The sequence below is a fragment of the Elephas maximus genome, chromosome 9 (genome assembly GCF_024166365.1).
Source record: "Elephas maximus indicus isolate mEleMax1 chromosome 9, mEleMax1 primary haplotype, whole genome shotgun sequence".
NCBI lineage: Eukaryota > Metazoa > Chordata > Mammalia > Proboscidea > Elephantidae > Elephas > Elephas maximus.
This window is the reverse complement of record NC_064827.1, coordinates 58,869,987-58,893,833: the sequence shown is the minus strand read 5'-3', so window position 1 is coordinate 58,893,833 and position 23,847 is coordinate 58,869,987. Positions and strand designations below refer to the sequence as shown.

Here is a 23,847-nt window from a genome sequence, read left to right as displayed (position 1 = left end):
ACATTCATCCTTTCCCCCACCCAGGCGAAGTCCTCGGCTCCGGCATGAGATCCGAAAGGCACGGCACTCTTCCGCAGACAACATTGTGAATGAGATGACGTACATTACGGAGACCGAAGATGTATTTTATACATACAAAGGCTCCCTGTCCCCAAAAGACAGTGATTCCGAGGTTTCTCAGAACCGAAGCCCGTACCGAGAGTAAGAAACCTGTATTATTTTCTTTCTTTGTATCTGCTCGTTTTGACTGCTGAGAATTTTGCACAGGCCCAGGTTACCCTTTGAGAGGAATCAAGGGCCAGGGCCTGCAGCCAGCTCCCCAGCATAGCTCTCTGCCAGGATCAGAATATAGTCAGACTCTCTACCTCCCCCCACATGAAGACAGCCTGTGTGCCTCATGTCCAGTGCTTACACTTCTTTTTGTCTAAAAAAAGACGTTTTACTCTCCAACTTCTTGTTAACGATCTTGAATAGTCTCCTCTGCAGTTCATGAGCAAAGCCCAATTTAAATCATTCCATATTCAAGAGGTCTAGATTCTAGGGCCATGCTGACCATTATTTCTCCAGATTCTCTAAGTTTTACCTCAGCATGATTTCAAATCTCTGGAAATATGCTCACTTCTCTCTCTCCACAGGAAGCCTTCTTGGAATCACAGTATGCCCTCAGGATTTTGGTTTTAATTAGTGGTTAATATGAAATCATGTGTAGAACATCTCTGATTTTCTTTGTTAAAAATTTGTCAAGGACAGTTTACACTCTATTCATTTATGTCCCCACTTCCCTTTTTCAATGTGACAATTTCCCCTCACAGCTCAAAGCCAGGAAAAAATATGCCTCTCCTAACATACTGGTTTGAGTGTTTTTATCATTCAATAAGATATGTCTAATCCACAAATACCAGAGAAGCTGGACTATACAATGAGGAATGCAGCATCAGGATTGGAGGCAGACTCATTAACAACCTCCAATATGCACATGACACAATCTTGTTTGCTGAAAGTGAAGAACTCTTGAAGCATTTACTGATGAAGATCAAAGACCACAGCCTTCAGTATGGATTACACCTCAACATAAAACAAAAATCCTCACAACTGGACCAGTAAGCAACATCATGATAAATGGAGAAAAGACTGAAGTTTGTCAAGAATTAAGTTTACTTGAATCCACAATCAATGACATGGAAGTGGCAGTCAAGAATTCAAAGGATGTATTGCACTGGGCAGATCTGCTGCAAAAGACCTCTTTAAAGTGTTAAAGCAAAAGTGTCACTTTGAGGACTAAGGTGTACCTGATCCAAGCTATGGTGTTTTCAGTCGCCTCATATGCATGTGTAAGCTGGACAATGAGTAAGGATGACCAAAGAAGAATTGATGCCTTTGAATTATGGTGCTGGTGAAGAATATGGAATACACCATGGACTGCCAGAAGAATGGACATGTCTGTCTTGGAAGAAGTACAGCCAGAATGCTCCTTAAAAGGGAGGATGGCAAGACCTCATCTCAAGTACTTTGGACATGTTATCAGGAGGGACTAGTCCCTGGAGAAGAAATTCATGCTTGATAGAGGGTCAACAAAAAAGAGGAAGACCCTCAACAAGGCAGACTGACACAAGGGCTTCAACAGTGGACTCAAACATAGCAATTATTGTGCAGATGGTACAGAACCAGGCAGTGTTTCATTCTGTTGTACGCAGGGTCTCTATGAGTCAAAACTTCTCGATGGCACCTAGCAATAACAATCCATTAGTTCCCTTCTTGCCTCCATTACCAGGGAACTCAGAACTACGTGTCATGCTCACTTGTATTAGATTTCTTTAGCCCAGGTTTCTGATGTAGTCCCTTCTCTTCCTTGCCTTTGTTGTGTGAGTCTTAACTTTTTTCTCTTGTTTTAATGAATTCACAATTCTACCATATCTATTCCTTTTAGGGTAAGCTATCTCAAATCATTATTCAAAGTAGACAAAAGATAGCTCATACATAAATAAAATGACTTCGTAAGCCCAGGTTGCCCTTTGGGGGAATCAAGGACCAGGGCCTGCAGCCAGCTCCCCAGTATAGCTCTCTGCCAGGATCAGAACATAGTCAGACTTTCTACCTTCCCCCACATGAAGACAGGGATAAACTGATAGGAAGTCGACTGTATTCATTGTGTACTCGTTCTCCTAAGTCCCATAAAAACCCAAAACCAAACCCACTGCCGTCGAGTCAACTCCGACTCATAGCGACCCTACAGGACAGAGCAGAACTGCCCCGTAGAGTTTCCAAGGAGCAGCTGGGGGATTCAAACTGCCAGCCTCTTGGTTAACAGCCGTAGCACTTTAACCACTACGCCACCAGGGTTTCCTTAAGTCCCATACTTGGCCCAAAATACAGAAACATAATGCCTCTCCTAACAGCAAAGGGTTAGCAAGAAGGCACTTTATTTAATCTGTAAATGTCTATCACTTCAGCTGCTAAGCTTAAAGCATTAAATGCATTCTGGTCATCCACTAGGCAGGTGAAATGCAAATCCTGCTTCCCTCTTATGTGTGTGGTCATTACCTCCACTGTGTTCCTGACCACAGCAAACATGGTTTCCAGCTTATCTGTGTTTTTAACACCTCTGGTTAAATAATCCCTCTGCTCATTACTTCCCTGTGACCTCCTGAGCTTGGATGATGCTATCTCTTGGTCCAGCTTGCAGCCTGTTGCCCAGTTGAGGATACAGTGGTGGGTGAGTTCCTTGTGTGACACTGTAGCGTTACAAACCACAAGCAAGTCTAGAAATACAAGGCAGGAGGGCATGACTGTAGCCAATTTGAGGCTTCAGTGGGGGCTCTGCTGCTTTGGTGAAAAGAGAAGAGGATCTCAGGGACCTGACTGAGGGCTCTGAGAAGACCAACAGCATGTCTCCTAAGTCAGATCTTCCTACTGTGGTCTGCAGTCACATTACGGAATTGTAGCACCTCCAGACCTTCACCATCCAGCACAGTCACCACTAGCCGCATGTGACTATTCAAACTTAAATTTAAAAATTCAATTCCGCAGTCACGCTGGCCTCATTTCAAGTGCTCAGTGGTCACATTGTGGCTAGTGGCTACCATATTGGAGAGCACAGATACAGAACATATCCCTCATCACGGAAAGTTCCATTGGACAGCACTTACCTAGACTAGGCCTCCTAGAATGTCTACAAGTTAAAAGGGCATTTCTCAAATGGCAATCGAGTGCGAGTGGGTTTGGGATCATCTGCTCACTTGCAGTATGGGCTTTTGCCCCCTTCCTCCCCCATCTTGCTGCTCCTCTGTGGAACGAGGGGTGGGTGGATAGGTTCTGAGAGCCCTGAGGCCCACATCCTCAGACATCTCATTACATAGTCATTGCCAGGTGGAGGAAAGATGAATTCTTTCCAGTGACTTACAGACATCTAGGAGTCCCTGGGCGGGACAAACAGTTAAGCACTTAACTACTAACTGAAAGGTTGGAGGTTTGAGTCTACGCGGGGGCTCTTTGGAAGAAAAGTCTGGCAATCTGCTTCTAAAAAATCAGCCATCAAACACCCTACGGAGCACAGTTCTACTCTGACACACATCGTGTAACCATAAGTCAGGGCTGACTTGAAGGCAACTGGTTTTATGGGCGTCTTAAAGGAATGCATTCATTCCTGCACCCATCAGCAGACTTTGCTGGTCATTCAGGGGAACACTGAAGTGAATTAGGTAGTCTTTACCTTCTGAGAGCTGCTAGGTCAGCCGGGCAAATAGCATAACAGCGGGGCTTGTAATTGCAGTGTCACAGTGTGGGGCTCTGTCAGTTTTAGAAAGAAGAGGGTTTAGGGAACTGAGGGTTCTGAGAAGCCCAATTACATGTCTCCTACGTCAGATTTTCCTCCTGTGGTTTGCAGTCACAGCATGGAATTACTGAGCCTGCGGGCCTTCGCTGTCCAATATAGGAGCTTCTAGCCAGATGTGGCTATTTAAATTTAAATCAATTAAAGTTAAATAAAAGTTAAAACTTACTTCCTCAGGCTCTGTTTAAGTAATTTTTGGCCCAACTCACCCTCTGCATTGCACGTGGATTCTTTTTGAAACTCCTGTGAGACCCCGTAAGGTGTATCATCCTGGGGCACTTTTTACTTTGCAGCTACTGTCAGAAGTAGCAAATAATGGTGATTCAAAGGCAGCCTTCCTTGCCATGGCTTTGCCAGGTGTACTGATAAAAGACATCTCCCAGCATCAAGTCAGGAGGAACATGCAGCTGTGCTTTGCAAGTGGGGTGAACTCTTGGAAAATTGGCATCCTTACCACTTCAGCTGGGTAGGGACCCTCTTCCTGCTGGCAGAGAAGCCTCCTGGTGACTCTTCAGAGGCAGCTGGCCTTTCTTAGAGCCTGGGACAGGGGGGGCCTTCACTCCCTAAGGCAAGGAGGAAAGGTTAGTCTGTAGTTGGTGGGAAAAACTGTGTTGGGTACTTCAATGAGTATTTGCAAAATGTTTGAGAAATGTTTGACATGTTTTATACAGCAGATTTGTGTGAAGAGGCAAAAAGAAGTATTATGTCAGAGAAATCAGATGAATTATATCGCAGACAGCGAGGAGGGTTCTTTTTAGAAAGAAGAATTAACTGTAATGTTCTGTACCCATTTTAAAAAGAAAGAAAGAACACGGTTAGACGTTGGCTCTAAACCCAAAGTGACATGGCTGGGGCTTTCTGAATAGGATCGTAGTGGATGAGTCACTCACCAGTTCATTTCATATTTATAGCAGCACAGTGAAGTTTATGATTATAGTTATGAATCCTTGGCAGTTTGCTTTGTGCCAAAAGTAGGCTGTACTCTTTTGTTACTCCCAGGGTTCTATCAACAATTTTATGTTCTTTTCCCTCCTTTAGAGCAAAGACCAAATTCTGCAGAGAACTAAGTTTCCTTCATTACAAAACAACCCCACCATTCCTGGCCCAGGAAAAGGGGAAGAAAAGTCATTTAAAGCAAAAAAAAAAAAAAAAGACTTACGGAGTAGAAACTGGGGGAAACAAATTTTTCAGACAGATTAGGGTTGTATTTGAAAGTCATTTTTTGTTATTTTATCAAAGCTGTGTTGATAGGTCACCTCAGAGTGAGTGGGACTTCACATCATCCTAATTTGTTTGCCTCTCAATTTAGAACCTGTCTTGTTCCACGAGATTTGGGGTGGCTGACACTTTTTATTTCAAAACTTCTGTTCACTTAAAAGGGTCTTGGGGTCCCCTTCACCAACCACACTGGCAATGGAAGAATTCCCTCAACCCTATCATCTGGTTGTCCAAGGCCTAAGAACCCCACTGGCAACAAAGGGCTCCCTTCCAATATGACAGCCCACTTTGTTGTTGGAAAGCCCAGTTGTCCAATGCTCTTTCCTAGCTGTGCTCAAAGTCTCCTCCTCATGCCACTGAGCCAGCATGAGCATTGCCATCCATAGGTCCCTGCTTCAAGCTGCTGGAATAACACAAATACAACCTGTTTCCAATTCTACCTGACAACTTCAACTTGTTTAAACAATTCCTTCAGCCATTCTCCCCTCTTCACCTCCTTAGTCACCACTCTCTGAGTCTACTTCAGTCCTTTATTAGAGAATGACACCCAAAGCTGATTTTGGCGAGAGGCTTTGTATACCATCTGGGCATCTCCCTCAGGGGACAGCATCCAGGAATAGAATTTCATTAAGAGTTTTTGTTTTGTTTCTCTGAAACTTGCCTATCTTTCCACTTGATTTTGGCCCACTTACATGTGGACGTCTCACAAACACCTTAAAACCAACTCAGCCCAATCTCAGTTCATCATCTCCCTTCATGTCCAACGTATGGCTCCTCCTACATCCTGGTGAGTGGGACTATCATTTGAATACTATCCAGTTTGCACCTACTGGAAACTTCAGTCATCCTTGACTCCTTTTTCTTTTACCTTCCCATCTAACTTGTAACCTTGTTAATTCTATCTCCTAAGCATCTCTTTAATTTGACCTTTCCACCATCCCACCCGCGCTGCCTCTATTTAGCCACCATTGTCTTACTGCATGGGCCATTGCAGTAGCATCTTACCTGACCTCCTGTCTTTGCTGCCTTCTCACTGCATGTCGTTATTTGATGCCCTCCTCACCATCTGTCTGTCCATCCTTCACACTGAACACAAAGTTCCTGCAGCATACAGTTGATCAGCCACCAAAAAACATCATTTGTTTAAATAAGTTACTATACTGTAACCTTTCTATCCTTACCTGGGAAATATGTTCGGGCATATAATGGCCTTGAATATGTTATTTTTAATACTGTGGGCTGTCTTAGATAGACCATTAAATTTTTTACTGACAAACAAAAATACTTTAAAACCTCATATGATGAAATCCACAGATTCAAGATAACCATGCATGGGTTTTGTTTTTTAATAAACAATCTGAAAATTAATAATTTTTAAAATAACTGCAATTGTATTCAAATTAGTCTGTCCTCTTTTTTTTTTTTATTAACTTTTATTGAGCTTCAAGTGACGTTTACCAATCAAGTCAAACCATCACATATAAGTTTATATACACCTTACTCCGTACTCCCACCTGCTCTCCCCCTAATGAGTCAGCCCTTCCAGTCTCACGGGACAATTTTGCCAGCTTCCAACTCTCTCTATCCTCCCATCCCCCCTCCAGACAGGAGATGCCAACACAATCTCAAGTGTCCACCTGATACAAACAGCTCACTCTTCATCAGCATCTCTCTCCTACCCACTAGTCCAGTACCTTTCATGTCTGATGAGTTGTCTTCAGGAATGGTTCCTGTCCTGTGCCAACAGAAGGTTTGGGGACCATGACCGCCGGGATTCCTCTAGTCTCAGTCAGACCATTAAGTATGGTCTTTTTGTGAGAATTTGGGGTCTGCATCCCACTGATCTCCTGCTCCCTCAGGGGTTCTCTGTTGTGCTCCCTGTCAGGGCAGTCATCGGTTGTGGCCAGGCACCAACTAGTTCTTCTGGTCTCAGGATGATGTAGGTCTCTGGTTCATGTGGCCCTTTCTGTCTCTTGGGCTCTTAGTTATCGTGTGACCTTGGTGTTCTTTATTCTCCTTTGATCCAGGTGGGTTGAGACCAATTGATGCATCTTAGATGGCCGCTTGTTAGCATTTAAGACCCCAGACGCCACATTTCAAAGTGGGATGCAGAATGTTTTCATAATAGAGTTTATTATGCCAAGTGACTTAGAAGTCCCCTTAAACCATGGTCCCCAAACCCCACCCTTGCTCTGCTGACTTTTGAAGCATTCAGTTTATCCTGGAAACTTCTCTGCTTTTGGTCCAGTCCAGTTGAGCTGACCTTCCATGTATTGAGTATTGTCCTTCCCTTCACCTAAAGCAGTTCTTATCTACTAACTAATCAGTAAAAAACCCTCTCCCACCCTCCCTCCCTCCCCGCCTCGTAACCACAAAAGTATGTGTTCTTCTCAGTTTATACTATTTCTCAAGATCTTATAATAGTGGTCTTATACAATATTTGTCCTTTTCTCTCTAATTTCGCTCAGCATAATGCCTTCCAGGTTCCTCCATGTTATGAAATGTTTCACAGATTTGTCACTGTTCATTATCGATGCGTAGTATTCCATTGTGTGAATATACCACAATTTATTTAACCATTCATCCATTGATGGACACCTTGGTTGCTTCCAGCTTTTTGCTATTGTAAACAGAGCTGCAATAAACGTGGGTGTGCATATATCTGTTTGTGTGAAGGCTCTTATTTCTCTAGGGTATATTCCGAGGAGTGGGATTTCTGGGTTGTATGGCAGTTCTATTTCTAACTGTTTAAGATAACGTCAGATAGATTTCCAAAGTGGTTGTACCATTTGACATTCCCACCAGCAGTGTATAAGAGTTCCAATCTCTCCGCAGTCTCTCCAACATTTATTATTTTGTGTTTTTTGGATAAACGCCAGCCTTGTTGGAGTGAGATGGAATCTCATCGTAGTTTTAATTTGCATTTCTCTAATGGCTAATGATCGAGAGCATTTTCTCATGTATCTGTTAGCTGCCTGAATATCTTCTTTAGTGAAGCGCGTGTTCATATCCTTTGCCCACTTCTTGATTGGGTTGTTTGTCTTTTTGTGGTTGAGTTTTGACCGAATCATATAGATTTTAGAGATCAGGCGCTGGTCGGAGCTGTCATAGCTGAAAATTCTTTCCCAGTGTGTAGGTGGTCTTTTTACTCTTTTGGTGAGCTCCCAGTTATCTGATTTCACTTCGTCATTTTTGGTAATGTTTTATATTCTGTTTATGCCTTGTATTAGGGCTCCTAAGGTTGTCCCTATTTTTTCTTCCATGATCTTTATCGTTTTAGTCTTTATGTTTAGGTCTTTGATCCACTTGGAGTTAGTTTTTGTGCATGGTGTGAGGTATGGGTCCTGTTTCATTTTTCTGCAAATGGATATCCAGTTATGCCAGCACCATTTGTTAAAAAGACTATCTTTTCCCCAATTAACTGACACTGGGCCTTTGTCAAGTATCAGCTGCTCATATGTGGATGGATTTATATCTGGGTTCTCAATTCTGTTCCACTGGTCTATGTGTCTGTTGTTGTACCAGTACCAGGCTGTTTTGACTACTGTGGCTGTATAATAGGTTCTGAAATCAGGTAGAGTGAGGCCTCCACTTTCTTCTTCTTTTTCAGTAATGCTTTGCTTATCCGAGGCTTCTTTCCCTTCCACATGAAGTTGGTGATTTGTTTCTCCATCATATTAAAAAATGACATTGGAATTTGGATCGGAAGTGCATTGTATATATAGATGGCTTTTGGTAGAATAGACATTTTTACTATGTTAAGTCTTCCTATCCATGAGCAAGGTATATTTTTCCACTTAAGTAGGTCCTTTTTAGTTTCTTGTAGTAGTACTTTGTAGTTTTCTTTGTATAGGTCTTTTACATCTTTGGTAAGATTTATTCCTAAGTTATACTATTTTATCTTCTTGGTGGCTACTGTGAGTGCTATTGATTTGGTTATTTCCTCTTCGATGTTCTTTTTGTTGATGCAGAGGAATCCAAGTGACTTTTGTATGTTTATCTTATAACCTGAGACTCTGCCAAACTCTTCTATTAGTTTCAGTAGTTTTCTGGAGGATTCCTTAGGGTTTTCTGTGTGTAAGATCATGTCATCTGCAAGTAGAGATCATTTTACTTCCTCCTTGCCAATCCGGATGCCCTTTATTTCTTTGTCTAGCCTAATTGCTCTGGCTAGGACCTCTGGCTAGGACCTCTAGCACAATGTCGAATAAGAGCGGTGATAAAGGGCATCCTTGTCTGGTTCCCGTTCTCAAGGGAAATGCTTTCAGGCTCTCTCCATTTAGAGTGATGTTGGCTGTTGGCTTTGTATAGATGCCCTTTATTATGTTGACGAATTTTCTTTCAATTCCTTTTTTGGTGAGAGTTTTTATCATAAATGAGTGTTGGACTTTGTCAAATGCCTTTTCTGCATCAATTGATAAGATCATGTGGTTTTTGTCTTTTGTTTTATTTATATGGTGGATTACATTAATGGTTTTTCTAATATTAAACCAGCCTTGCATACCTGGTATAAATCCCACTTGGTCATGGTGGATTAATTTTTTGATATGTTGTTGAATTCTATTGGCTAGAATTTTGTTGAGGATTTTTGCATCTATGTTCATGAGGGATATAGGTCTGTAATTTTCTTTTTTTGTGATATCTTTACCTGGTTTTGGTATCAGGGAAATGGTGGCTTCATAGAATGAGTTAGGTAGTATATAGTATTCCATCATTTTCTATGCTTTGAAATACCTTTAGTAGTAGTGGTGTTAACTCTTCTCTGAAAGTTTGGTAGAACTCTGCAGTAAAGCCACCTGGGCCAGGGCTTTTTTTTGTTGGGAGTTTTTTGATTACCGTTTCAACCTCTTTTTTTGTTATGGGTCTATTTAGTTGTTCTACTTCTGATTGTGTTAGTTTAGGTAGGTAGTGTTTTTCCAGGAATTCATCCATTTCTTCTAGGTTTGCAAATTTCTTAGAGTACAATTTTACGTAATAATCTGATATGATTCTTTTAATTTCAGTTGGGTCTGTTGTGATGTGGCCCTTCTCGTTTCTTATTCAGGTTATTTGTTTCCTTTCCTGTATTTCTTTAGTCAGTCTGGCCAATGGTTTATCAATTTTGTTAATTTTTTCGAAGAACCAGCTTTTGGCTTTGTTAATTCTTTCAATTGTTTTTCTGTTCTCTAATTCATTTAGTTCAGCTCTAATTTTTATTATTTGTTTTCTTCTGGTGCCTGATGGATTCTTTTGTTGCTCACTTTCTATTTGTTCAAGTTGTAGGGACAGTTCTCTGATTTTGGCTCTTTCTTCTTTTTGTATGTGTGCATTTATCGATATAAATTGGCCTCTGAGCACTGCTTTTGCTGTGTCCCAGAGGTTTTGATAGGAAGTATTTTCATTGTCGTTGCAGTCTACGAATTTCCTTATTCCCTCCTTAATGTCTTCTATAACCCAGTCTTTTTTCAGGAGGGTATTGTTCAGTTTCCAAGTATTTGATTTCTTTTCCCTAATTTTTCTGCTATTGATTTCCACTTTTATGGCCTTGTGGTCTGAGAAGATGTTTTGTAATATTTCAATATTTTGGATTCTGCAAAGGTTTGTTTTATGACCTAATATGTGGTCTATTCTAGAGAATGTTCCATGTGCGCTAGAAAAAAAAGTATACTTAGCAGCAGTTGGGTGGAGAGTTCTGTATAAGTCAATGAGGTCAAGTTGGTTGATTGTTGTAACTAGGTCTTCCGTGTCTCTATTGAGCTTCTTACTGGATGTCCTGTCCTTCTCCGAAAGTGGTGTGTTGAAGTCTCCTACTAAAATTGTGGAGGTGTCTATCTCACTTTTCAGTTCTGTTAAAATTTGATTTATATATCTTGCAGCCCTGTTATTGGGTGCATAAATATTTAACATGGTTATATCTTCCTGGTCAATTGTCCCTTTTATCATTATGTAGTAAAAGTGTCCTTCTTTATCCTTTGTGGTGGATTTAAGTTTAAAGTCTATTTTGTCACAAAAATTAATATTGCTACTCCTGCCCTTTTTTGCTTATTGTTTGCTTGATATATGTTTTTCTATCCTTTGAGTTTTTGTTTGTGTCTCTAAGTCTAAGGTGTGTCTCTTGTAGGCAGCATATGGTAGTCTGTCCTCTCTTGCTTCATTACCTTGCTTTTCTGTTTTTTTGTTTATATGCCATTCGTCCTTATCGCTGCCACCCTTCTTCACATTCTTCCAAACGTTTGACCTGTGTAGGTAGTATCTGCAACCTCTTAACATTAATGGTTCAGGTCCCTTTCTGCCACTAGGTGGTGCTCTTGTAAACAAACCTGCCTGCGGGGTTGCGGGGGCGGGGATATTTTTTAGCTCCCTTTTAAGTAAATTAAAGTAGTATTCATTATCGGCCTGAAAATTTCCCACTAGTACACAACTTTAGTTTCAAAACAGCCTCTCGCCGAAATGCCTTCCCATCTGTACACCTGTTCTTCATACTGGACAGTGCCGCCCTAAGCAACTTTAAAACTCTATAGCCAAACTCTTCTCTTGCTTACAGGTATGTTTCTACACTGTCAGCCACTGAGTTTTTTCATTCAAATAGACTGAGATTGTAAATCTTTCTGCAAGAATATAATACAGATATCATATTTATTACATTATATTTAAAGCAGGCTAATTTGAACTTTCTGGAAAAAGAGCACTATTGTAATGAAAAATCCCTGGATATGGGCTTCGAAATAAACCTTGAGTCAGAGGTAGTAGAAGCCCCTGGGTGCTGCAGACAGTTAAGTACTTGGCTACTAACCAAAAGGCTGGAAGTTTAAACCCACCTAGAAGATCCTCCCAAGAAGGGCCTGACAATCTACTTCTGAAAAACCAGCCATGGAAAACCCTATGGCACACAGTTCCACTCTGACACAGGTGGGGCGCCATGAGTCAGAGTCAACGGCAACTGGTTAAGACATGGTATCAGCTGTCTTCCATTTATGTTTCACTGGCCTGTCTTTGTACACTCACCTCTCCCATCCTTAACCTCCTCAGAGGCTGTAATGTGGCAGTCTGTAGAAAGAGGGAGAACCCCATGTTCTACAGGCTTTTTAAGACATCTTTGTCTAGGCCTGTGGCTCTGGAAAGGGTCTATTGTGGGGGTGTGTTGATACCTAAAGTTGAGCTCCCTGTACAGTGACAGCTGAGATGGCTTACACCTGTGGCCCTGTAAGGTTAGAGGTGGGGTCTTAGGAGCAGGCGTGGTGTGGCCTGAAAAGGAAAGAGCATTCAGGAGCACACATCCATCAGGCTCCTACCCACTGAAAAAAGGGAAATCTGTGTGAGCTTGGGCAAGTCACACGGCCTTTCTCAACCTCAATTTCTTCATCTGTGCGATGGAGTTGGACCAGATGACCACAGAGGACTGTTAAGTTCTAGCAGTCCGTGATTCTTGACAGTGCTATCCAGTAGAACTTTCTGTATTGATGAGAATGTTCTGTCTGCACTGTCTGGTACAGGAGCCACTAGCCACATGTGGTATTGAGCATCTGAAACGTGGTTGATACGGCTGAGGAACTAACTTTCTAATAATAATTTAAGTAGCCAAATGTGATCAGTAGCTCCCATACTGGACTCTGCAGCTCTAAGACACAGAAGTACAGATGGTTAACACGCATGGTTGCTGACCGAAAGACTGGAGATTCAAGTCTACCCAGAGGTGCCTCAGAAGAAAGGCCTGGAGATCTGCTTCCAAATCACAGCCGTTTGTAACCCTGGGGAGCATAATTCTACTCTGACGCATGTGGGGTTGCCACAAGTAGGAACCGACCCAACAGCAACTGGTATATTAGACGGAGCAAAATAAAACACGTTATCTCAGCGCGGGCATACAACGCATGATGCAGGCAAATAATACAAACTAGGAATAATACATGTTGAACATACAATTGTAGTCCTATTTCCTTTGGGTAGCCATGAGTCCTGTGAAGCACAGCTACCAGCAGGAATGAGAGGAGACAAAAATGTTTCTGGAAGGAACAGAGACCTGTGCATCCGACTGAGCTTGCCTGGTAGAGCCTGGTTCAGTAGTTAAACCGCCTGTAGTTGGACGCATGCCCCTATGGCCCTTCTAAACCAGCAGGGAAGACAGCTGAGTTTTTGGCTGTTCTTGCATCCTCCCTGCCCTCTTTCCCCCAAAACAAAGGTGATAACGTTATGCCCGACAAAGGAAAGGGCAGCCAGCGGTGTGTCAGAGCCCTGGGGTTGACCTCTGCAGCTCTGTAAGGTTTGGGAGGTATTGGACAACCCTGAGACACCATGCCCCAACAGTCAGTAATGTTGGCTCTGATGAAATATTCATCAGGTTATTAAAATATCTCCTCCTCCCTCATGATGAAGGAGTACATCCGAGACCAATCCAGCACAAAGCTGCCTGACCCAGAAGTCATCCAGTTCTGTGTCTCCATCTTCAAATGCTCCAAGCTCCTGCTCACCGGATGGTGTTGACCAGCAGTTCTTAGAGGACTACCACAGGGTGACCAAAGGGGGCTCCACCGAAGATGCCAGCCAGTACTACTGTGACAAGGTAAGCGAGTGAACAGGTGACCCGTCCAAGCTCTCAGTGCCAAGGTGCCTCATGGGCATTTGAGTGCTTACAACTAAAAAAAAAAATTTTATCAACAGCTGGAGAGAGAAGTAGTGTAACTGACCACTTTCCAATGTTTTCCAGAATGATAATGGTGACGGCTACTTACTCTTGATCCGTATCACACCAGATGAAGATGGAAAATTTGGATTTAATCTTAAGGTACTGTGTGTATGTGTAAGGAATTTTTATACTATGAAGCAATCTTTAGATGAATTTTAATTTCCATTGGAAATGTGCCACATACCTAAAGCTATATAAGGAAATTGGCTCAACCATCAGAATGGGGACTGCATTAGGGTGGCTATGAACTGAAATCGACTCAGTGGCAACGTGTTTGGTTTTGTTTGTGGCCATGGCAGCTGCCCCATCCTGAGTGCCTGCTTGGTGTCTGACATCTGCAAGGCACTTGATTTGTATCACCTCACTGACTCCTTCTAATAAACTGCGAAGTGGGTATGTTTCTACCCATTTTACAGACAAATACTGAGGCTTAGAGAGGTTAGGCACACAGCTAGCAAGCAGATCTGACCCTTGAAGAGGAATTATCATAACAAAACATACTGGAGAATCCCTTAGCATGGCTCAAGCTAATAAGAAAACCGTTCATCACCCTCCTCTGTGAGCCTCTAGGGTAAGGGTCCCACCTGTTTTTGTAAAAAGAGTTAAGATGTTCTTGGAACACGGCCACATCTACTCATTTACAGACTGTTTGTGGCTGCTTCTACACCACAAGGACTGAGGTGAGTAGTTACAAGAGACCTCTGTCATACCAACAAATATTTACTAGCTAACCTAGCCCTTTACAAAAAAAGTGTATTGACTCCTGCTCAGGGGTAGGTGGTCTGTGCTGCCACCTCCCAGCTGCCATTGTTCACAGCTCTCAGAGACCCCAACAGCCCAGCTGAAGACCTGCTCTCAGGTGTCAGAAGCCCTCATAGGATGTGACCTTTCCTAAGTACCACTCTTCCACTGAAAACTCCCTTATCTAGCAATAGTTAGAAGATGTGCTATGATAGGCCCTTTCCTCAAGGGTGTTTGAATTTTTAAAAGAGGAACTTGCTCCCTCTGTGTGCATCTCTAGTTTGGGAAGTATGGGAATGGTGGTAGGAGGCTTCTGAGCAGAGTCTACTCCTCTTTAGCCCACTAGACCCAGAGGGATCGGGAATTTTGTACTGTGATTCTGAAAGGGTGCTGACGTTGTAATTAGAACAAGTCAAAGTGAAGTTCGAGGCCTCCCGTGTGCCGAGAGGACCCACTTTGTTGGTGTCTGTGCCTCTCTGTTGCTGTGAGCTAAATTGTTGTTTTAATTTAAAATGTTTATAGGGAGGAGTGGATCAAAAGATGCCTCTTGTGGTATCAAGAATAAACCCAGAGTCACCTGTAAGTAAACATGTTCTGCATTATTGTCCGTTCTGTGTTACTCCCCTAAATCTAACAAATTTCTATTTCTGTGTTGTTTCTTTTCTGCCAGCAGCAAGGAGTGTGCGTAAATGCATGCATTTATATGGAAGGAAGCTAGAAGCCATGTTTTCATGGTGTTCAGTGTGGTTCACGAAGCGGCAGCATCAGCCTCACCTGGGTGCTTGTTAGACATGCAGAAGCTGGGGCCCACCCTAGACCCCTGGACTAGACTCTGCATTTCAGCAAGACCCCTGGGTGATATGCATGCACACTGACATTTGAGAAGTGCTGCTCAAGAGAAGGAAACGGGCATAGCGTTTGCTCTGTCTCGCCCTCTTTGAGTAGCACGTGGCCCCTGTGCCCCCTCCCCGCCATACCGCCTCCTCCACCCTCAGCTGTTAGGTTTCCTAAGGAAATCATTTACTATTATAAAGAAACATTAGAGTTTCAAAGAGACACTGTGCCTCCTAAGATGGAGCCCTGGTGGTACAGTGGGTAAGCCCTTGGCTGCTAACCCAAAGGTCAGCAGTTCGGACTCACCAGCCACTCCACAGAACAAAAATGTGGCAGTCTGCTTCTGTAAAAATTACGGCTTTGGAAACCCTGTGGCAGTTCTACTCTGTCCTACAGTGTTGCTATGAGCTGGAATTGACAGCAGTGGGAGCGGGTGCCTAAAGAGGGTGCCAGCTTGAGGGTTTTACTCTTTCTAGCTCTTAAGTGTGTAGTTTATTTTTATTACTGTTTATGGCCTCTAAGAACTAAGTATGCTTTCAGAGCTACACTGTTCAGCTCATTGCTTCTTTCCACAATGGGTTGTGCCTCTGGTGGCATGCTTACAAACCCTTTCCCCTCTACAGGATAGATAAAGACTCACTTACAACAGGCAAATCATTTTCCAACAGTACGTCTAGAAAATAAAAGATGTGGAACATGATAGTCATTATTGTAATAAAGGAAGGCTGGCTGCCATAGAGAGAAGGCTTTGCCAGTTTTCTTAAGCCTTATTTTAAATGCTTCATAATTTACATTCCAGGCAGCGTTTCTTAAGATCCCACAGCCAACTACCATCTCAACATAGCAGTGGATGTAAAAATAATGACAGTGATACCTGAGGGAGAAAATGAGAACTTGATCATGGTCTCAAGTGTCTGGGATCAGAGCGCGGCAGCATGGTTCCCCTTGAGGATTGCGTTATGGTAACCAAAGAAACTCGCCTTGCTCTCCACACAGGCCGACACCTGCATTCCTAAGCTGAACGAAGGGGATCAAATCGTGCTAATCAATGGCCGGGACATCTCGGAACACACCCATGACCAAGTGGTGATGTTCATCAAAGCCACCCGAGAGTCCCACACGAGGGAGCTGGCTTTGGTGATCAGGAGGAAAGGTAACAGCCACCTGTGGGAGGCGGGGGGGGGGTGGAAGGGGAGGGACACAGGGCACTGCCTTAGCAAAGCAGACTTCATTTATCTGGTTTATACCATGTTTTTGAACATGTTGAATTTGTAGCCAACACTTGAAATCAGGACTGTCCATGTAACCACCTAGATGTCTGGCTACTCACTTGAAAGATTAAGTATCTACCAACATGGCACCTAGCCCCTTGTGGCCAGTCCTGGAGATTGGCAGCACCCACCACCTACTTTAAACAGGGCATGGGCCTGCCAGTTCCTCCCAGGCCCAACTTGGTCCACATCACATGCCTTTCTGAGCTGCCTGGCCTTGCATTTTCAACCCCTTCTTGAGGACCAGGTTGTATTTTATGCGTGTGCATCGGGTTTTGCTGGGAAGGCAGTCAGCAGAGTGGGGCTTAGCCCAGGCTGCCTCAGGTGCTTCTCAAAGCTGTCTCTCACAGGGTGAGGGAGCTCCAGGAAGTTCCTTACCCCGGCAGTGTTTCAGTTTGCCCAAATAGGAAATGAGGATAAAAACCTACTTCACAGGGTTCTTGTGATGAGTAAATGCTACTTGTATTCAAAAGCACCTAGAATGTTTCCTGAGACATGGGAGGCAATTGAAGCAGATGGCCTCTACTGAGTACCATTGCTATAGTGGAGCTCGTTGTTATGAAATCATAACCCAGCTTTAAACTGCTGTAAGTACATGAGGCGTGTGGCTGCTCAATCCCTGCATCTCTTTGTTCTTGGCCTCCCTCATGTACACACAGCCCATCCCTCCATGCACGTGTTTTCTTGCTTTCTCTCTATTCCCAGCAGAGCCAGCTCTGAGCCCACCTCCTCCATGAGGCCTTACCTGATCTCTGCATCCTTACCCACTCCCATCTACCTCCCCATCCCCACCAAGTCCCAGCTCCAAGCTTGGTGCATAGTAGGTATCCAGCAGTACCAATAGCTGGTGTCTGTGGAGCACCAGTGATGTACTTACAGTGTGCTAACAGATTTACATGAGTATCCTATTCACTTCTCCTACAAGGGTAGTAGTAGTATCCCCCAGTGAAGAAATGGAAACCAAGTCTAGGAGAGGTTAAATTGTCCTGCTGCCAAATGACTGGTAAGACCCCATGATAATTGGGCTGGAGGAATTCCGAAAGTTGGGAGCAGCCCTCCTTACAAACAGGAACGCACCCTGTGGCCTGCGAGAGTCTAGTGGGCCTGCAGGACAGCATGCTGGCCAGGTAGGCAGGCAGCCCTCCTCTACTGGCCCCTGGAAGGGCCTGGCACCCACTTGAGGTGAAAGAAACTGGTATTTATAGACTATTAGAGCTAAAACGGTAGTGCTGCAGGTTTTCCAGCAAGTGTAATGATAATTGGATTATTTTAAGCAAAAAATTAGTTGATTTAAAGAAAACTGATAAACAAACAGCCCAGGGACTAGCAAACAGCACAGCAATCACAAAGGTGGCAGCAAAAGAGCTGGAATTCTTGGTGCAGTGGAAGGAATGTGGGCATTAGGGTCAGACAAATGTAAACGGAATTCCCATCTCCCACCCTGACAAGCAGAGTCACTCTGGACAAATTATTTGCCCTGAGACTCAGTTTTCTCAGCTGTGAAATGGATGTAATAACAGCCGATTCAGAATTATCATGAGGATTCAATTCAGCTATGTGGAGAAACGCAACTGTTAGCTTCCTTCTCTTTTCCTGTTATCTTGAAGGCAACAGGGAGCCATTGATCGCTTTTGAGTAAAGGAGCAACCTCCCGTTCTGAGTGGAAAGGAAAATTCAGAGATAATTTCAGTTCCTAGTTTGGGAGGTTGGAAAAGGAGGCGACAGTTGACAGAAAGCACATGTGAAGCTGGGGAAGCATTGTGCAGGGTGGGGGAAGAGGGAGTCTTAAGATTGGTTTCTACCCATATTGAATCTGATGTGAAGGGAGAATTTTTACCAAAGAGGTAGGGCTGAAGTTCAGAGTCCTTAGGACTAGAGATGTTTACTAGGGATCCTCCCATATGGAAATGACCTTGAGTTAGAAATTGAATTCTCAGCGTCAGATGGTGTCACAGAGACCACCAAACCTCACACTGACACTCTGGAAAATGCACATTTAGGGGAGCAAATGAAAAGGAGCCCAAGTAGGAAGGGGCGGGGTGGAGGGACAGGTAGAAGAACAGCCGTGTCAGAGAGAGCAAAATTATGTTTTCCTTAATTAAACACATTCTTTCCCATGCCCTTACCTTTGGGAAAAGCCTCTGAGTGCTAAATACCATTGTTTAAAACAAACCAGAAAGATTAGTATGTCATTTTGTATAATTACCACATATTGAATCATTCAGTGAGAAGTTGTGTCTTTGGTGAAAATGATTAGTGTGTGCTAAATCATTTAATAAGATGTTTTAAACTATCTACATTCAGGTGTCGTAAGTGTAATCTTTTGAGGAAAACTGATAAGCCTGAGTGTTATTCCACAAGCCAAACACACTGTATTTTGTATGTTGCAGTTGTCCACTCGTTTGCTGATACCAAATCTGAAGATGAACTGAACCCATTTTTCCCGGAGACCATTTTCCCCGTGTGTCCAGAGGGTGGGGACACTTTAGAGGGATCCATGGAACAGCTCAAAAAGGGCCTCGAAAGTGGGACAGTGCTGATCCAGTTTGAGGTAAGACTCAACACAATGGCCTGGTAAGGACTAACTCCCCAGGCCTGGGCCACTTCTACGAGGCCTGTGGGGCGCTTGACCATGGCTGAGCCGCAGGAGAGTACGGCAGAGGGATGGAGAGAGGACACAGCCTCATTTCCTGAAGTCAAGAGGGTTGCCTGATTCAGAAACCTGAAAGAATCAGCTGAGTCCCAGTGAGGACACATGGGGTGAGGCCTGCGCTCAGCATGGGGGCATGAGTGCACAGCAGGCAGCCACCCTCCTGGGATCAGAGCAGACAGCAGAGTGAACCTGAGAAACCAGGATCAGGACCACTGCCCGTCACTGAACTCTGCCTCACCTTTTATTCTAGTAACGTTCCGTAGTCATGGAGAAACATGTCAGAAATTGAGGAGGAGGCACTCAAGAGTATATCTAACTGCCAACACAAAAGCTCAAAACCTCTCAGCGGTAGAAAATAATTGAGAGGTGGTGTGGCAGAGCAGCCTGAGAGATGACAAAGGGGCCAGGCCTCTGACCGCACCAGCCATGCTTGGTAATTTACAGCAGTTAGATCATCCCAGGAGGGCACTGTGTCTTGCCTTCCCAAGTCCCCTGGAACCTGCATCCACACGAGTAGAAACCAAAGTCAGACCCTCTCTTCCCAGGAGGAACCTATATCCCACAGGATTGAGAATGCTGACCAAGACACACACAGGCTTTTTACAAAACAAAACAGAACTAAAGGAGACCAGGGTTTTAAGTCAGTTTTACCAGTCACTACCAATCCAAATAGGATGTGTTTATTTTCCAGATCACATTAGAAGGTAAAACAGTCTTTTCATACAGAGAAAGATAATAGAAGAAACAGCACAAAAATCATAAAATAAGCAATACAAGAAAATAGATCATGATTAACAATAACATACACAGTCTGGATTCATAGGTTAAGAACTAGAACCTCAGATCGGATTCAAAAGAGGAAATCAACAATGGGTTGTTTGTTAGAAAGCCATAGAAAGAAAAAAGACACAGAACTAATGTACTTGACTGCAAACTGATTGAGGAAAGCATGAAAAATATGAGTATCAAATGAAATGTAATGCAAGGCACAAAGCCGAGAGAGAGAGACAGGCTTATTTTATAATGGTATAAGGAAGAGAATGTAAACCAAACATTATTAGAGCAATGTGTATTGAACAACATTGGAAAACAAAAACCCACAAATGAAAGGTGAAATTAAGTGACAGGGAAAAAAACTAATATGCAGTTTTAAACTTTTAATTAATTTCATTGACAGATAATACAGACAAAAATAAGTATTTTGTGGAAAAGGAGCTTTGGTGGCACAATGGTTAAGTACTCAGCTGCTAACCAAAAGGTCCATGGTTCAAACCCACCAGCCACTCCATGGGAGAAAAGACCTGGCAATCTGCTCCCATAAAGATTATAATTATAGCATAGGAAACCCTATGGGGCAGCTCTACTCTGTCCTGTAGGGTTGCTATGAGTCAGAATCAACTCGATGTCACACAAAAACAAAAATAACATTTTGTGGAAATGAAATCAGGAGCAATGATCACTTGGGTAAAATTGATAGATATATACTAAGTACTCAGCAGTGTCCCTTTTTTCACCGGCCTACAGGAGGCTACGTTAGGCTTAAAATTTAAAAGAAAGAAAATGTAGAGATTATGTTCTCTGGTCCTGCATAGCAATGAAGTTCAAAATCAAAACATACACTTGAAACAGTAAAACTCATTAATATTGTAAAACACTCTCCAAAATAACTGAAACAAGGAAGAACTTAAAAAGCAGTCACAGAACACATCAGATATATTCTTTTTTTGGTGTTAGAGGGGATATAAAAGGGGAAAAAGGCACAGTAGAGCCATTCTTCATTCAGCAAGTACATATTAGGTATATTTATTGTGTGTCTGACACTGGGCCAGGAGCAGGGATGAGGGAAGGAAAAGGGGGATTTCCGGCCCCAAAGGTCTTACATTCTAATTTTGGTGTATTTGGAAAGAAATATCCTGAGTCCCAGAAACAGCAAAAGACCAAGATATGACAAGATTTTGTTACATGGAATGTCAGTTTATCATACTGTTGTGGCTTGCATATTGCTATCATGTTGGCAGCTATGCACTGGTATTTCAAATACCAGCAGGGTCACCCATGGTGGACCAGTTTCATCGGAGCTTCCAGACTAAGACAGACTGGGAAAAAGGCCTGATGACCTACTTCCGAAAATAAGCTAATGAAAACCCTATGGGTCACAAAAGAATATTGCCCAACAGAGTGTTGGAAGATGAGCCCCCTAGTTTGGAAGACACTCAGAATACACAGTGGCCAAACAGTAGACTCGAGCATACCAATGATCAAGAAGATGGTGCAGGACTGGGCAATGTTAGAGCTGACACAATGGCAACTAACAGCTTAACAACAGGTTCTGTAGGAACTGGAGGTACGAGGGTTTCGGGAGGTCCTCTGGAGTGAGATGTAGGATTATTGAAGAATGGGTGGGATGAAGTGTGGAGGGGAGGGTGCTCCAGGAAGATAATAGCCTGAACATAGACCTACGCTCATAAAGTATCAGGTAGCATAAGGAAATAGGCCTGCCTCAGTTGGATAGCATGGCAGAGAGTTCTGGGAGGTGTCTGGAAGGCCTTCAACCCAAGGGAACCAGTTCTGTTTGATCAGAGTCCACAAGGAGGCGCTATGGGCTGTCAACAAGGAAAAAGACCTGTCAAAGCCTAGGCTTAAACAGTGCTGCGTAAAGTCCCCTCCACTGAGGTGACTCAACTTATAGGCATTTTATTAAATAGGGGAGTTCCACATAAAATTTCGCTTAAACAGTGTTCATCAGCTTTTTAGGAAAGGTGAAATGCTTTAGGAGGAAATACCCTCCCCACCCCCCACCTTTGTTTTGGAGTAGTGTTTCTCAAAAGGTGACCCTCTGACTACCCATATGGAACTCACCTGGGGAGCTTTTTAAAATGGGCCCAACCCACAGCTACTTCATCAGCAGCTGCGGTCTGGGACCCAGATATTGGTACTCCAAACCAGATCACCAGGAGATTGTGACCCACGCACTGATCAGAGAATGAGAGGGTGGAGGCCCTGCCAGAACCATTACCACTGCTACTCATCCTAAGTCTTTTCTTTAGAGGCATGGTTGGATTATAGCATAAGAAATGAAGAACATATCAATTCTTGGGTTATATTTCAGTATGTACACATTTTCTTCATTTTATATATTTCTTTTTAAATAACATCTTTTGCAGAATTCCAAAATTCAGAACAAATGAAAACAGAGCTGTTCTAGTTCACTCAGGACTCTCTCAGCATGACCATTCACCTAAAATTCACCCCTTCTAAGTCTTTTCACAAGAAGGTAGTCCCTTCTTTTTGGAACAGGGATTTTTTAAAACCAGGTCAACCAAAATACTTCTGTCTTGACTTTGTATTTCTAATAAATAATCAAATAAATCTGCAACCTTTTACCAACAGGCAGGAACAATAACCCAGAGCTGTTCTATGATGGAGCTGGGGGTACACGGAGCCTGGCCTCTTCAGTCTCCCCTGCCCCCCAAGGAACCCTCGCCTAAACAGAACATAATTAGATGCTATAGATGGGGGAAGATATTTTACACAGTTGCTAGAGGAGAAGGAAACTGGACCAAACAGGACTTTAATACAAAAAATGGCTGTTAATGAGCACTTACTGTGTGCCAAAGTCTTTACATACATTATCTCACTAAATTCTTGCAACAGCCTCTATACAAATACTTTTGTTATCCCCATTGTATAAATGAAGAAACGGAGTCTCAGAGAACTTAAGTAACCTCTTCAAGGTCACAATAAATTGCAGAGCCAGGCTTGGAACCGAGGCAGGCTAACTCAAAAGTTTGTTCTTTCTATATAACTTTTGGAAACAACAAAATGCTGTTTACATGTGAAGTAATTATTACAATACTACGACATCAGAACTAGAAAGGATCTAAAAGGCTGTCTAGCCACACAGAGCCAGACAGACTCTACTTAAATCCTGGCTCTACCACTTCCTGCGGGACCTCAGGCATGTTACTTAACCTCTGTGGCCTCTATCTCCCCATCTATAAATTGGGTATCCCCTGAATTGGTTGTAAGGATTAGATAAATACTAAATGCATTTCTGGCCCATGGTAAGAGTTCAATAGAAAGTAACAACCGTTACTGTTTATAAATACTCTTGAGTCTAAACAGCATGCCCAAGCTCCATGCAAAAGTACGTATGTTGAAGTATGCATGTTGTGCTGTGTCTGGGACCAGGGCTGTCTGACTCCAGAGTCCTGGCTATTCTACTTTTCTACCTGTTACCTCCAGTCCTGTCAGCAAGTGAATGGCTTGGCTGGTGGGGGATGTGCTCTGGACAGGAGCAGGAAGAAGGGGCTGTTTCCCACAGGGTCCACAGTAGGTGTCCAGACCACCCACTCCACAAAACAAAGGTCCTGCAGTAGAGTAGCAGGGCCAGAGATAGCAACCCTTTGCTGATTTCCAGCAAAGCTTGTTTTGAAGCATTTCTGTCATTAAGGGAATTCCCCATCTCTCCCATGGCTTTCAGTAAACAATTATAAATGTGTTGCAGAAAGCATTTGGTCCCAGCTGTAATATCACACTTAATAATAATTAGCATTTCTATAGCACTTTGGAATCCACCAAGTGTATTTCACATATGTTGTCTCAGCTGATCCTCATAGCAGATCTGTGGAGTAGGTAT

At 43.1% G+C, this 23,847-nt stretch overlaps 1 protein-coding gene across 3 annotated transcripts in view; it reads left to right on the top strand.

Moving 5' to 3' along the window:
• Positions 1 to 23,847, top strand: part of PTPN3 (protein tyrosine phosphatase non-receptor type 3) — a 182,705-nt gene that overhangs the window by 123,125 nt on the left and 35,733 nt on the right. For all 3 annotated transcript variants that reach the window (XM_049896274.1, XM_049896275.1, XM_049896276.1), the window contains exons 14-19: positions 25 to 201; positions 13,400 to 13,586; positions 13,731 to 13,808; positions 14,973 to 15,029; positions 16,281 to 16,437; positions 18,946 to 19,106. In XM_049896274.1, coding sequence (XP_049752231.1) covers positions 25 to 201; positions 13,400 to 13,586; positions 13,731 to 13,808; positions 14,973 to 15,029; positions 16,281 to 16,437; positions 18,946 to 19,106 — 817 coding nt within the window. The remainder of the gene's footprint in view (positions 1 to 24; positions 202 to 13,399; positions 13,587 to 13,730; positions 13,809 to 14,972; positions 15,030 to 16,280; positions 16,438 to 18,945; positions 19,107 to 23,847) is intronic.